At 41.7% G+C, this 15,877-nt stretch overlaps 1 protein-coding gene across 2 annotated transcripts in view; it reads left to right on the top strand.

The window, feature by feature from the left end:
• The window catches only part of ATP10D (ATPase phospholipid transporting 10D (putative)), a 115,435-nt gene that overhangs the window by 80,870 nt on the left and 18,688 nt on the right, over positions 1-15,877 (top strand). For both annotated transcript variants that reach the window (XM_024731670.1, XM_024731671.1), the window contains exons 12-18: positions 246-855; positions 1,483-1,589; positions 3,824-3,950; positions 5,532-5,716; positions 10,592-10,898; positions 13,538-13,614; positions 14,608-14,733. In XM_024731670.1, coding sequence (XP_024587438.1) covers positions 246-855; positions 1,483-1,589; positions 3,824-3,950; positions 5,532-5,716; positions 10,592-10,898; positions 13,538-13,614; positions 14,608-14,733 — 1,539 coding nt within the window. The remainder of the gene's footprint in view (positions 1-245; positions 856-1,482; positions 1,590-3,823; positions 3,951-5,531; positions 5,717-10,591; positions 10,899-13,537; positions 13,615-14,607; positions 14,734-15,877) is intronic.

Raw genomic sequence — 15,877 nt, 5'->3', positions numbered from 1 at the left:
TTGCTATCAGTTTTCTTCCTAAGTGGTTTTGAAATTCACAATGCCATCAACATTAGTGCATCTTTTTCATCATGGCTATTTTTATTTTAATAACGTTTCCTGCGGCAGTTGTAAGTATGAAGCAGGCTGCTATGTGAGGGAGTGGTAACTCTTCATATCTCCTTTTTTCCCCCAGTTTGACCTCACAGTTGTTGTCAGCTGCCTTTGACTGTATTATCGAGACCTTCCCATATTATCTTTCCTAGATTGGACTCTCTTCTCTGCATGCAATGCCCATTAAGTCTTTGGAAGAGATTAAAAGCCTCTTCCAGAGACTGTCTGTCCGAAGATCAAATTCACCATCTCTTGCCAGTGGGAAAGAGCCATCCTCTGGGGTCCCAAATGCCTTTGTGAGCAGACTATCTCTCTTTAGTCGAATGAAACCAGCTTCACCTGTGGAGGAAGAGATCTCCCAGACAAGCAAGAGTCCCCAGGGCTCTGGTAACTCAGCTTGTCCCATAGAAACTGAGAAGCAAGACAGCAATGTGGATGTCACAAATGGCAAGGTGGAATCCCTCCCTGGACAGCCCTTGGCCTGCAGCCTGTGTTATGAGGCTGAGAGCCCGGATGAAGCGGCCTTAGTATATGCCGCCCGGGCTTACCAGTGCACTCTGCAGTCCCGGACCCCAGAGCAGGTCATGGTGGACTTTGCTGCTTTGGGACCATTAACATTTCAAGTCCTACACATCCTGCCCTTCGACTCAGTAAGAAAAAGAATGTCCGTTGTGGTCCGGCACCCCATTTCCAACCAAGTCGTGGTGTATACAAAAGGCGCTGATTCTGTGATCATGGAGTTGCTTTCAGTGGCTTCCCCAGGTGGGTTCATACAGGACTGAGAGGGAAGTGATAGGAAGGGCTTGGAGATTGAAGGGCCATTCTCAAGGGATTTATAAAGGCAAACAAGCAGATCTGTAGGGATCCGTCACCCTTGGTGAAGTGAAGGGGAAGCTGCCTAGGATCTGGTGAGAAAGCACCGAAGTTTTGGGGTTACATGGACAGGGTTCAAATCTGGATTCTGACAGTAGCCATGTCTTGATAAAGTTACCTAACTGTCCTTTGCCTTCAATAGGTGGGGATTATGGTACCTCCTTTATAGGTTCCTGAGAGGTTTAATGATATACTATATGCAGTATAAGCCGCGCCTCTGACCAGAGACTAGAAAATGGTAAATGCTCAGTAAATGACAGCCACCATCCTTATAATCATTGTGACAGTCGTTATCGATGGTGTGGGAATGGTGTTTGTATTAAGTTCTTGGTACTTTTCTCTCCCCAGGGAAAAAGAGACAAGGGAAAGATTTATTCTGAGGGGTCCTTTTTATAAATGCACATTTGGGATTCAGAACTCCAAGACCTTTTGTTTGTTGTGGGTTAAGTTACCATTGTTTTAAAAAAAATATGTCATTGGGCAAACTGGTGGGAACACGTGTGTTAATTATTTTAGATGGACCAGGTCTGGAAAAACAACAGACGATGTTAAGGGAGAAAACCCAGCAGCACCTGGATGCCTACACCAAGCGGGGCCTGCGCACTCTGTGTGTAGCAAAGAGGGTAAGGCTGCTCCGTGTGCCCATAGGCTGGCTTCCTTCCTTCCTAGCTCCACTATCATTTAACGAAAACGAGCGCATATCAAACCCTGATCCAAGCATCGGGAAAAGTTTTTGGGCCACTGGGCTCTATTTTCATATCGCTTCTTTATTCCTTATATATTGGTTGGTTGTAGTTTGTTCTCAAAGTATTTTGCCAGAAAGATGCCTGAAAGTTATATTGTCTGAGTTCTCCCATGTTTCAATATATCCGAGTGCTTTTGTATGGAGTATGCAGTATGACTGGGAATAAACATCCCTGGATCCTACTCTCCTTCTCTGAGTACCTTGCAAATATCATTCCTCTATCTTACAGCATTAAATGTGCTTTGAAAAGAATGAGGCTGGAGACTGGCCTTAATTTTCCACTTATAAGTTCTTGATATTTTTTCCTGGTGGGCTCATAAGTCTTTATCTGTAAATCCAGGTAAATTTCCTAAATATTATCTCAGTTTTTATCATTCTCTATTGAGAATAATCCTGGGACATAGTGTATCCTTTCTAGATAAAAATTTAAGTAATAAGAAGACAGAGCTCCAAGAAGTGATTTGAGGGGTGTTACTACCAGAACCACCCCTGGGGGCATGGGAGAAACAGAGATACGAAGCCTTTTAAGAGTGAATTGGTCAAGTTTTTTGTGCCACTCGGCCAGTGGGGTACGGCTTAGTTATTGACCAAGTCAAGCTGCTCAGCTGTAATGAGGCTATATGCAAGGCCTTACACCCTTATATTACCCTCCCTCATTGATAAGCCAAGACGTCTCCAGCCCCATCCCTACAGCCGTGGCCACAACCGCATCCCCAGCTGCACACCTAGATAGGGTTTCTTCCTTCAGTACAGACTCAGCTAACTCATTGTTTCAGAGTAGAGCAGCGGCAGGAGAAGGTGCGGAAGTCTACTTAGGGTGGAGAAGGAGAGTCTGGTAAGGGCTAGTGCAAGAGAAGGATGTGCTTATGGGGGAGGGAAGGGAGTCTGTTGTCAAGATATAACAGAGCTATGATGAACGTTGAAGGAAAAGAAACAGAGAACAATCAGATCAGCCCACATAGGGGAAATATTGGAGAAGAACCAAGGAGGCTACTCTTGCCACCTCTCCCCCTCTTCTGCATAACTACCTTCTACCCGTTCTGTTGTCTTTTCCCTCCCTGGCTCTGAGCTCTACAGTTAATTTTTGCTGTGTTAGAAGCCAAAGTATCAATTTTCTCTCCTTCCTTCTGGGCTCTGGCTGGTAGAGAAGATTGAGAGATACATGTAGATCAAAGTATCAATGCTTTAATGGCTGTCCAGTAGTACCCAAACAATAGAGCTCCTGGGAGAACCGAATTGGAGACTATAGCTAGGACCTGAGGCCAATGTAGGCATCTCTCATTTCTTCTCCAAATTCTAGTTCTCGGGAACTGCCTTAGGGAAAGTGGGATCTGGTGTAGACTCTGAGGCACTTAGTCAACCAGCTGCATGGAGAATCAAAAGCCTGCCTCATACACAGTTGTAAGAAGAATTCAAGATCAAAACAGACCTTCTGCGTCAGTGGAATGATCCTGCCCTGATAAAAATGTAGCCCAATAGATGTCAGATTCTCCCAAATCAAACTACCTTGTGGGCAAGAATGAGTAGATAGAGAAATTGCCTCACCCCCTCTACTGCATGCTGCTTTATAAGAACTGAAAGTAGATTTCTCCCATTACAGCAACCTGAAGACAAGGGAAGATGTATCATTGGTTCCTTCTCCAGGAATTCCACTTAATTTTTTGTTTGGAAGAGAACTTCCTTGCTTCACCCATTTGGCCTCCTTTTTCTTTTAACCTTTACACATAACTCACCCTATAAACCAACCATCAAAAGAAATCAAAGGTGCTGCTAGCTATATAATACCTGAAATTGAGTACTGGACACCACTTTTTCAACTGCACCATTAGAATAACCCTGAATTTAACTTTCAAGTGGCTCCTTTCTCCCAACTGCATACTCCCTGGTTTAACTGATTAACCTACTTTCATCTTATATGGTGCCTAGAATTTCCCAGAGATCCTGAGCTACAGGGTCTATCCGTCCTCAGTGTTACACTAGTCTGATCACAGAGCTCGGTAAGTTTGTGACTGGGTAGTGTGAGGATTTGGACCTGGCCTGAGTGAACCCAGAGAAGGAAATACCATAGGCTCATCACATGGCCTGCCTCATAGCTTTTTTTCCCCCTCATAGGTCATGAGTGACACTGAATATGCAGAGTGGCTGAGACATCATTTTTTAGCTGAAACCAGCATTGACAACAGGGAAGAATTACTACTTGAATCTGCCATGAGGTTGGAGAACAAACTAACTTTACTTGGTAGGTATTGTCTGAAGGGGGAATTTTCAAAAACACTTGATGTCTGTAAATTAGTTATTCACCAGTGGCTTTTTTTCACTTTGATCTAATAGATACATGTGGTTCTGCCCACCCTGTCCAGTTTGACTTCTACCCTGCTTCCAATCTTTTCCAGTCCACTTTCCACTGCAGTGAACTTAGACTTCATTTGTGGCAGGCTAGTCATCCTTAAGATCATTTAAAAATTCAATGCTTTAACGTAGAATACAAAGCCAATTAAATACCCTGGCTCAAGAGAGGAAAGCTAAAGTTTCTTGCCAGCCATTGGATAAGGTATTTAATATGTGTTGTCTTTTTGAATCTGCACAACAAATCTCTATTTTATTTAGAAGAAACTTGGAGCACAGAGCAGTTTAATGACTTGTTCAGAGTCACGTGCTAGTGGCTGGCAGAGCTGGGGAGGAGCTCAGATCTACCTCACTCCAGGGCCCCTATTCTTTATCTGTGCCTGCAACCGGGCTAATGAAACTTGTCTCTCTTCTCTTACTTCCTGGTTTCAACTAAAAGTTGCACACCTGACACCTCTTGTCTCAGATAGAGCTGCATCTTAAAATCACCTGGAGCACTTTAAAAAATACCGATGCCTGCTCAGGGATTCTGTTTCAATTGGTCTGATGTGTGGTGTGGCCATATTGAATTTTTCAAAGCTCCCCAAGTAGTTCTAAGAGGCAGCCAAGGTTGAGGAACACAGCCTTAGAGTACTAACACACCAAAACACCGGTCTCTGAGCTCTGTTCCTCTGCTTCAGAGAAAAAACAATGATCTAACTTGGTCTCTAGCCAGTAAAGTAATGATCTTCCTCCTGAGTCATTTCTCCGTGACAGTGTGAGTGGTACAGATTCACATTTCCTCATCTGCAGTTCCAAACTCAAAACTGCTTTGTGAGTTTAGTGCCAAAACTCATTTAGCAGCAAAATCAGGCCTGATTCGATAAGACAATTTAAAGTCTTTATTATCCTAATTAGTGTGAATGTTGTAATTTGTAAGTTTTGCTAAAAAATACTAATACGCTTGATTACCAGATACTATAAAATATGATACATATATCCTCTTACCTTTTAAAAATCTGCAAAACTTCTGAATTCTAAAACATAGCCTCAATTGTTACAGAAAAGGGGATTATGGACTTATAATATGAAAGAGCATTAAAAATAGATAATACGTGTTACTGACCAGAACAGTCTTTAAAAGCCTACCCTTACCCTCGGGAGTATCATGGAATCATAAAATTGAAGAGTAAGGATATATAAGTAATTGAATGAAACCCCCTCAATTTACAGAGAAGCAAGCTAGCCAAAAGAAGAGAAAGTAAATTTGATAAACTCATTCATTGATTGCGAAGGCTTTCTTCCCAAAATATTACTTTGTATATGATTTTGGTCTGAGTCTTCACGCTTCATTTGGACCCCTTGAAGCTACTAGAACCTTTTGTGTGGTTCAGGATTGGGTCGGCTAACAGATAGGGTTCAATTATAGTTTAGATGAGCTTCAGCTGGCTTTTGTGTTTCTTAAAAGCCCTGTTGCATTTTGGTTATTTTTTAGGTGCTACTGGCGTTGAAGACCGTCTGCAGGAGGGGGTCCCCGAGTCTATAGAAGCCCTTCACAAAGCCGGAATCAAGATCTGGATGCTGACAGGAGACAAACAGGAGACAGCTGTCAATATTGCTTATGCGTGCAAACTACTGGAGCCAGAGGACAAGCTTTTCATCCTCAATACTGAGAGTAAAGTATGTTTACTGACATCAAGCCAGTCTTTTTGTGTTTTCAAAGCCAACGGAATACTTGTGATGTGATGGCTATAAGGAGAAAAAAAACCAATAACCATTAGCTCCTTGATAACTAGTGCTCCTATCCAGCAACCTAGCTTGTTTAGTTCTTCTAAAGTCTTGGAAAATATCATGATTCAAAGGAATCATTGCCGAATAAAGACCCTGAAAGAAAATTTCCTTTTTATTTGCCTCTCCCTCGCCCCCCATATTGAATTATCACTGATTTGACAAGATTTAGACCATGATGACAAAATATGTCAAGCTCTGGGACAGAAATCTACCCCCCTTTCAAGGTGAGGAGAAGTAATGATTTCGGTTGGAGTCAGGTGAATAAGTATTTTCCTGGTAATTCTAAAATTAGGCTCAGCGGATAATCCTGCCCTCTAGTGGTTAATCTTAGCTAGTGCACCTGAGAATATCAAAAGTTGGAAGAACTGTTTAAGGGCAGGGAAAAAAGGGTTTTTGGATTTTTTTTCTCCTTTTTTTGAGGAGAAGGAATTTAAGAGATTTGGACTCAGCCTATTTTTCTAATACCCCTTCTTCCCTCCACCCCTGCCACTAATCTCTAATACAAATGTTCTAATCAATTAAACAGGCATTTTATTTTTTTCAGAAGATTCCTAGTTATAGTGATACTAAGATTTGTGCATACTGTTTAATTTGCTTGGAAAACCTTCCTCCTTCCTTCCTCAGTTGTCATACTTTTATCAGTCACATCCACTCTGTCATAGCAACCTGCCTCAGAAATCCTCTGGAGCTTCTCACCTGGATCACATCTTGGGTCTTGGTCACAGGCTGCCACGTTTGGTTAGCCATGTTTTTATGGTCAGGCCTCAGTCAATACCCAACTAGATGGTACATTCTGAGGAAAGAGAATTTTCCTTATTCAACACGGAGTGAGTTCTCCTTGGCAGTTGACAGTGGCCCAGGGACCCACAAGCATAGCCACCAGGCAGATCCCAGTTTCAGTTGGGGAGTGAGCACAAGAAAATGCTTGGTCATTTTAGTCACTAAAATGGAAGTGCCCTAAGTCTGGTAAGACCCGGATTCAAATGCTTAGCCTGCCAGTGACCAGGTATGTGACCTTGGCGAGGTACCCTCCTGAGTCATTTTCTTACCTGTAATGTGAGAGTAATGTCTGTTTCACAGGGATGTTGTGGGCATTAAATGGGAAAATATAAACTGTTTAATGTGGTGCCTGGCAGATGAAAGGGGTTCAATGAACTTTTAAAAGTAAAAGTAATAAATCATTTGTGTTCAGTTTTGACTATGCCAATTTTTGTGAGCAGTAAAATCATTAGTATTATGAAATTTATTTATAAATATACAATTTATGGTTAAAGGTATTTAAAACTACCAACTCAAGTCTTTATAGAATATCCACTGTGGACTGTTCTAAATACAAAAGATTTTTTTGCTATCAGTAGGTATTTCACCTCAATTTTTCAGATAACTAAACGGAACACAGTGAGTGAACATAATTTAATTGAGTTCTATAATGACTCAAGTCGATGCATATAAAATCCCAAGCACATAGTAGGGGCTCAGTCGCTGTATTATTTTCTCTTTTTCCCACTCTCCACGCCTCAGATGCTAAGAGTTAAAAATGGAATTGAAAGTCATGAGCCCAATTTGTCATTTAGCGAGGGACATTGCTCCTGTGACATTTTAAGTGGGCCACCTGGCAACCGATGGATTGTCCAATCATATCTATAGTGTAGTACCTCAACTTTACAGGTTTCCATCAACTTTGGTTCCTAAATTTGCAAATTAGGTTATGGTAAATGTGTAGCCACTTACAAACCTTACATAATTTCTGTTCTCATAAATTTCGATTCTTTTTTTAATAGACTCATATCCTGGATTATTTACTCCCTTTCAGGATTCATCATTTAACTTTTTCAGTTTTATTTTCATTTCATTTCAGATTTTCTTCCGAGATAGTAACTCTTCGTATTCTTGTTTCTTAGAATCTGTAAAAGCCTTTTTCATACATGATCTCATTTGACCATTATAACTAGTAGAGCAGATACAATGATCCCCATCTTATAGCCTGAGACTCCAAAAGGTTGTGAATCACCTAAGCACCACAGCTGATTACTTGTCAAGCATGCTTTTGGCATTATGTTACATATTACATAACTTATATCTGTTTATCTGTGTAAATACGTTATTCATGGAGTTAAGTTCTATAAAGTTGCTGAAATACTGAAGTAGTAAAAACTGAACCATTGCCCCTATGGGAAATAAAGGATTAGGTTCCCGTGAGTCTCTGGTCAGAACACTTTCATCAACCAATCAATACATAACTTTGTTTTCATGTATGTTTCTTTTTAAAGACACCTTATTTTATATATATATATAGATATAATCATATATATTATGTATATAATCATATATATTACATATATAATTTTGTATATATTATATATAATCATATATATAATTTTATACATATTATATATATGTAATTTTATACATATATAGTTGATTCATTAACATTGAACCCATGACCAACAGCATATAACTCAGGCTTGAACGAAGTTTGTCTCTAACAGGATATAACTCAGGCTTGAACGGAGTTTGTCTAACACACGTTTTCTACATAAGGCACATCACAGCGTTCCTGTACATAGGAACACTAGACAGCATGAAAGGGCTACAGTTAGGGCCATTTTTAAACAGTGAAATCACCATCAAAAAGCACAAAACTGCAAAAAATGTGTCACCAGACAGAGAGTGAAAAGGGCACTTGTTTACAGTGTGGGAGCTGACCTAAGTCATCACCTCACTCAGCTTCAGCTGGAAAGGTGTGTGTTGCATGCCTCAAATCTTCGGTCACTCTGCGCGTGTCCACACATGACCAAGAAAGCACCTTTATCGTAGGATTACAGGTAAATTTTAGCAAGTAGGTGAATTTGCAAATACGGAATCTGCAAATAATGAAGATTGTCTATATGTGTGTATGTATATTTTTTCTATAATGAAAATATAGTTAATTTATACAACTACACATTTTTGTACTCAAATAAGAGAATGAAAATATCTAGAATCAATCTACAGTCGTAAAACCAGGTAATTGACATTCATATCTTGAAGGGCATCCAGTCAGACTGCACTCTGCAGTATGAGCGTATGAATGCTATACAGACTGTATTTATACGGTTGTATAGTATTATGGCTATATTTTTTCACTTAACAGATATCTTAACCATCATGTCATGTTAATAGAGGTCTTGATTTTCAGTGACTGCAGGGTATGTTACCTTCTAAATATACCATTTAACCAAAGTTTGGAAGGTTTTTAAAAATATATTTTTACTATTCTATACTGAGCCTATGCTGAGCATCTTTGATTCATCTTTGTATACTTTTCCATGGGGGCTTTTGAGGTGTATGGGATCAGATTTATTCTCGTGGTAAAGGTTGCCAGGCAGCTCCATTTTGAAGTTGAATCTCTTGTTTATAGTTTATGTGGTTGTTAAGTATTTGTTGTGTCTGTGTGCCTACATATTCATACCTACCTCCCATCTTATTTTGCTTTGGGTTGAGAAATGCTTGATAAAGTAGCATTTGAAATAAGAGTAAATGGCCTCTGAGTGTGAGGGGCTCTTTCGTGAATAAACTATTTCAGGCTTAGTGTATAAACTTAAATGCACCGTTCCAGGATTTTGTTTGCCTCTGTCCTTAGTGGTCATTTGATACCATAATTTCTGTATAAGTTTATTGTTCATGTTCTTGAGTAGAATTCATCTAATGAATATTTATTGGGTGCTTAATGTGACCCTCTTTTAGGCATTAGGAAGATTTCAAAAGTAAATTAAAAGCGCTGTCTGTCTTCAAAGAGCTTCCTAACAAGCGTGGGATGAGGAGAGTGGAGGGATGTATGCACACCAAATGGGATAAGACCAGAATGTTAACTCGGTGAGGGTGGGGATTTCTGGTTCATTGATGTATCCCCAGCACCTAGAATTTTTTCAAATACACAGTAGCTTCTCAATAAATAGTAAGTGAGTGAATGTGTTGAATCAAAGAAGAGAAAAATAGGGCTTCCCTGGTGGCGCAGTGGTTGAGAGTCCACCTGCCGATGCAGGGGACGTGGGTTCGTGCCCCGGTCCGGGAAGATCCCACATGCCGCGGATCGGCTGGGTCTGTGAGCCATGCCCGCTGAGCCTGCGCGTCCAGAGCCTGTGCTCCGCAACGGGAGAGGCCACAACAGAGAGAGGCCCGCGTACCGCAAAAAGACAACAACAACAACAAAAAAAAGGAGAGAAAAATAACTATTACTGTTTTAAATTCTGCTGTGTCATGCTTTACACTAGGAGCTGTGCATGTATTGGGTTGGCTCAAAAGTTCGTTTGGGTTTTTCCAAGACATGCAAAACCCGAACGAACTTTTTGGCTAACCCAATATTATTTCACTTATTCCTCACAATGAATTATAATGTAGACGTTTGAATTTTTCTCATGAGAAAGTTGAGGCTCAGAGGTTATATTAATTTGCTTAAAGTCAAGCAGGTAGTAAATGAGAGAATGAGACCGAAGGGCTCTTGAGATTCATGGTTTGAGAAGGTAAATTGCACAAATAAAGAAATTCTCAAACTACTTCTTAGTTGTACAGTTAGAAGTGAGATGCACCCCATCCTTTTATCCTGTCCCCATATACACACAGAAGTCTCTGTGGAAGAGCTGTGAGGTCTTGGAAAGTAACCGATTATTCACTCCCTGGGGTTGACTTGATGAAGCAAATGTTAAAGAATAGCAATGATAAATATAGCTGGATGTGGCCAGCAGGGGAGCCCCAAGGCTAACTGTCTTTGCCTCTCGTTTCAAGAATGCCTGTGAGATGCTGATGGACACGATCTTGAAAGAACTCCAGAAGAAAAATCCAGCTTCTCCAGAGCAAGCATCGAGTGAGGCTTTACACCAGCCTCCCGCGCCCCCGGACTCAGGGCTGCGAGCTGGACTCATTATCAACGGGAGGACCCTGGAGTTTGCCCTGCAGGAGAGTCTGCAGAGGCGGTTCCTGGAGCTGGCTGCTCGCTGCCATGCTGTGGTCTGCTGCCGAGCCACGCCCCTGCAGAAGAGTGAAGTGGTAAAACTGGTTCGAAGCCATCTCCGGGTGATGACTTTGGCCATCGGTGAGTGGAAGTGGAACCCAGCCCTGCACTTCTCACTTTCATGTCACACCAGAGGCTGATCCTTCTATCTGTCCTTTCTTCTGTCCACGTTTGCCCTTCTCTCGGTCTGTCCTTTTCCTCCCCCACTTTCCCTCCCCTTTCCTCCCTTCTTTCTCCTCCGTCCCCTCACTCCCTCCCCTTTCCCCTCCATCACCTATTTGGCCTCCTCTTATGAACCAGGTGGTAGAGATGTGACATGGAGAACAATATAATAGGACTCTGTGGTACATGTCAGATCCCCAAATCATCTGGGTTAAGGAGGGTAATGTACTGAATCGGAGACCTGAGAAATTCATGAGTTCTGCCTTCGAGAAAGTTAAATTCAAGAATATGAACAGTTCATTTGTTTATTCATTCAACCGCTATTTATTGAGTGCCTTCTATGTACCAGGCATTTTTCTAGGCAGTGGAGATACAAGAGTGTACAAAACTGACAAAGTACCTTTCCTTAAGGAACTTACGTATAGGAGGAGGGTAATGCAGTAAAAAGTGGAAAAAAAAAAAAAAGGTATAAAAATATAAGATATCAGATAGTGACCAATGCTATTGAAAAAAATAAAGCAAAGTCAGGTGATGCAGAGCATTGGGGGAGGCAGAAGGGACTTCTATTTTAAATAGATTTTTCAGAGACAGTCTTACTGATAAAGTTGTGTGTAAGCAAAGACTTGAAGGAAATGATAAGGGAGCCATAGGAGATCTGGGTGGGGGGAAAACATTCCTGGCAGAGAAGACAATGGACCATGCTTGGTGTGTTCAAACCCAAAGTAGGTTGAGCAAAGGGAGGAGTTTTCTGCAGGTTAGTGAAGGACAGAGAGGTGGCAGGCGACCAGGTCCTGTAGAGTCTTGGAGGCCATTAGGAATTTTGGCTTTTATCTGAAGAGACAGAGAGCCACAGGAGGAATTTGAGCAGAGGAGGGACGTGAGCTGCCTTAAGTTGAAAAGGATCACATTGGCTGCTGTGTTGAGAGGAGCCACTGGGTTGTAAGGACATAAGGAAGGAGACCAGTTGAGCAGCTATTGAAATAACTCAGGGAAAAGATGATTGTGGCTCGAGCGCAGGTAGGAGCAGAGGAGGTGGTGGGATGTGGTAAGATAATGGACATGGTTTGAAGAAAGAGCTGCTGATATCTGCTGACGGATTGGATATGTTATATAATAGAAGGGGTCAAGGGGGACGTCAAGGTTTTGTCTCGAGAACAGAGGGACGGAGCTGCCATTTACTGAGATGGAGTCGGGGAAGCAGGAGTTGGGTTTTATACATGTTAAGTTTGAGAAATCCATCAGATGTCTAAACAGTGATGTCAAGTAGGCAGCTGGAGATAAAGTCTGGAATTTAGCAATGAGGAATTGGCTAGAGACATAAATTTGGGAATTGTAAGTCTAGTGGTGATATTTAAAGCCCCGGTAGTATTATCAAGGAGATTACCAAAAAAATGAGTGTAAGTGGAGAAGAGGAACAGGGTGAGATTAAGCTCTGAGACACTCCAAAGTTCAGACATTAGCAAGATGAACTCAGCCATCTCTTATAGTCTCTGTTTCCACCTGGATTATTTTCAGTCTCAGGTAGCATCTCCCCTCAGGGTGTTGGTACAGCTACTGAAAATTCCCACCTTTATATCTTATCCTATTAGCAACCTGAGAGAAAAGATAGCACCTCTTCTCAAGTTGCTGGAATAAAGTATCAGGATTAGGGTGAAATTTTGTTCAACTATCTTATTGAATGAGCATATAAATGAGTGAATTGTTCAAGCCCCTGGATCCATCTGTTCCTGAGGCTAGAGCCCTGGACATGTCAATTCTATCAATTCAGCTGAATCACGTGCCCATCTCTGAACCAACCACTGAGGCCAGGGAACAGGCAATGGTAATTGTCCAGGCCTGAGTCAGTTGCCCATCCCAAATCTGGTGGTTTGGGCTCAGAGACTCATGGACTCAGAGTTCCCAAGGAAAATCAGGATACTATTACCAGAAAACAAGTTAAGGTTGCTGGGCAGTTGGGAACAACAGATGTTCATTACCAGCAGGAATGTAATACCTCCTCTAAAGAAGCTTCCAATGTGTTGGGAAGACAAAGAAATCTATAGCAAGCTTAATACCATGCTAGATATGATAGAGATTCGTAGGGTGGTGCTTGGAGCCTAAGGAAGGGGCATTGACTCTAAAAGGAACATGAGAAGGACTTCCCGGAGGAAGTGATTATCTAAGCTGAGCACAAGAGCCCTTGAAATCTAGCAAGGTGGGGCAGGGGTGATGAGGACAGTGTTATAAGAATAGAGAAACTGCACGTGCAGGGCTGGAAGGAGTAGGGTATATCTGGAAAATTGAAAGTAGAACGAGTGACACATAGAGAAAGGGGAGGTCAGTCCGGGTAGGGGCTGTAGCATGAAGGACTTTAAGGTAGTGTGGAGTATGGAATTCTTCCTGATGGCGGTGGGATGCCGCATTGCATCTGTGCTTGGCTAGCTTCCAGGCAACTTGGAGACATGGGATAAGCTTTGAAGGATTTGTTTGTTTGTTTGAGTGGCCACTGTTGATTTGCACAGTTGGCAGTTTTTCTTTGCTCCTCATATGTTTCTCACCTTTCCTTCTGTTTCACAAAGGTGACGGTGCCAATGATGTTAGCATGATACAAGTGGCAGACGTTGGGATTGGGATCTCAGGTCAAGAAGGCATGCAGGTGAGAGGATGTTGTGCACCCAAACACCACGAACTTGACCTGCCCACCCAAAGGCAGCGTTCTCCACGGTCAGATCTCTGTGGTAGAGTGAGGCTGCCTGCGGCTAGCTCAGGAGTGGGTGGCAGGACATTTAGCCATTCATTCACTGATTATTTACTGGGTGGGTATTATGGTGATTTCCCAGGGTAATTTTAGCTCTGTGGCCCACTTGTTCAGTTTAAAAATATATAACTTATCTAAGTCATAAGGATATATATTTTTAGCACTGCAATAGCTGTATGACTTTTGACACCGATGAGAGCTACTAAGGATTTGAATGAAATACCTAAAAATCCTAAAGCGAGAGGGAGAGGGGGAGAGAAGACAGGAGAGAATGAGGGAAGTGGGATTGTCCTACTTTCGTGTGCACACACGTGTGTTGACTAGTATTTTAGGCACAAAATTCAGATAGAACCTTGTCCAAAAGACTGCTTGTCATGTATGGAGCAAGTGCTGTCAAAGGAAAGTGGGATGTGAGGCTTAGGGTTTCCCGAGAACGATAAATTACAACATCTCTATAAAAGATGAGAAATTCAAATACATCCTTTGCCTGCTACATTATACAGAGTCACATGAAGTCATGACTATATACTTTTAATATTCTCCTCACGGAGGAGAAGCAAATGCATGCTGTAATGCGCAGAGTTCTTGGTGAGGGAGCTGCTCTCTAGGGAAAGTACACTTGCTGAAATTACATCATGAATGGTGACCAGAGAGCAGTTTTGTTTCATTGGACCACATTGGAAAACTGAGTGGTGACTCCAGGTAACCCGTTAAGGCTCTGTATTCATGGGTTTTTGTTTGTTTAAAGGGTTTTTTTTTTTTTTTTCCGGTCTTAGGTTTAAACCACATATTTGACCAGTCTGAGCCTGCTGGCGGTTAGGCTGCCATGCTGCATCTGTTCTAATATGTTCCATTGCTCAGGGTGACGTTCTCTCCCCGTTGCCTCTGCAGGCTGTGATGGCCAGTGACTTTGCCATTTCCCAGTTTAAACATCTCAGCAAGCTACTCCTTGTCCACGGGCACTGGTGTTATACCCGACTTTCCAACATGATTCTCTATTTTTTCTACAAGAACGTGGTATGTAGCTCCAGAAAATTCGCCCCCCTCCCTTCTCCCTTCCACTCCAGCTTGTGTAAGGGGTGAAGAGGAAGGGCCCGATGCTAAGCTCACTTTGCTTGTTGATGTTTGGGAAGCAGCCAGGAGCACTTCTGCTGTCTTACCAGGAATAATCTGGGAATGTGCTGTGTTTCAGCTGCTGAGAGCAGATTGCTAGGCTTGTCCATCTGCTAGCATTTTCTATTCCCTATGCATTTAAATTCAATTAAGCCCTGTCTGATTCGTTTAGAATCCAGTTTTTGACCTTCCATAAAAAGGTTGTGACAAGCAGAATTATGAAATGTTTAATGCTTTCTGTCAGTAGAGAATGAAAAGGTTTTCTTCAATTTTACAGGAGATATAAAAACTATATATGTATATATGCTGTCCCCAGACGGATGTCCCATGTGGTATATTGAAGACACAGATACAGATGAAAACCCAGTATAGTGCTTTAGGCTGTAGCTGGCTAGCACTCCCAGGGGAAGAATTCTTTGGCAAGCCTGTGAAATGTGTTTGTGCTTGGTAGCTATTGGATGGTCAAGGGGCTTAATTTTTGACTGTGTAATTCATAGAAGGGCAGAAGTTGAGTAGTAGGATTCCTGGCTTCGAATCTTCAGCAAACCATTTAAATTTCAGTTTTCTCTTTCGTAAACCCATGTGGACCTTAGATTGCTTCACCTAAATCCCTTCTAGGTGGGGTGATTATGTAAATATGTCATGATTTTCAGACCACATTTATTCTTGGTCTTTAAAGTGCGTATGTAGCAAGTTAGTAGTAAACAGAAATTTACATCACTCTGTTGAAATGCCATCTTTAGGAAAAAGATGACTTTAATGGGTCATTTTTAGGATATCCCAAATATGTAATTTAGATCGGTGCATGCATGTGTGTCTGTCTGTCGGTCAGTCAGCAGGAGCATTTTTTTTTCCTATAGCAAGATGAACTTCTCAGGAAGCTTTCAGTACTTTCCTAATTGGAATTAGCACATTCAATCAAAGTTTAAGAAAGCGTTGATACTGTATGAAAATATTTGAAATGTATAATATCTCTGTCAGTGTGATTCTGGGGAAAGCTGTGATTTGTAACTTAAAATTCTAGGACTTAGTGGTCAATGACTTTTAG

This window comes from Neophocaena asiaeorientalis, unplaced genomic scaffold (genome assembly GCF_003031525.2).
Source record: "Neophocaena asiaeorientalis asiaeorientalis breed wild unplaced genomic scaffold, Neophocaena_asiaeorientalis_V1.1 scaffold39, whole genome shotgun sequence".
Classification (NCBI taxonomy): domain Eukaryota; kingdom Metazoa; phylum Chordata; class Mammalia; order Artiodactyla; family Phocoenidae; genus Neophocaena; species Neophocaena asiaeorientalis.
Note: the sequence above shows the minus strand (reverse complement) of the source record. Positions and strands in the feature narration are given on the sequence as shown.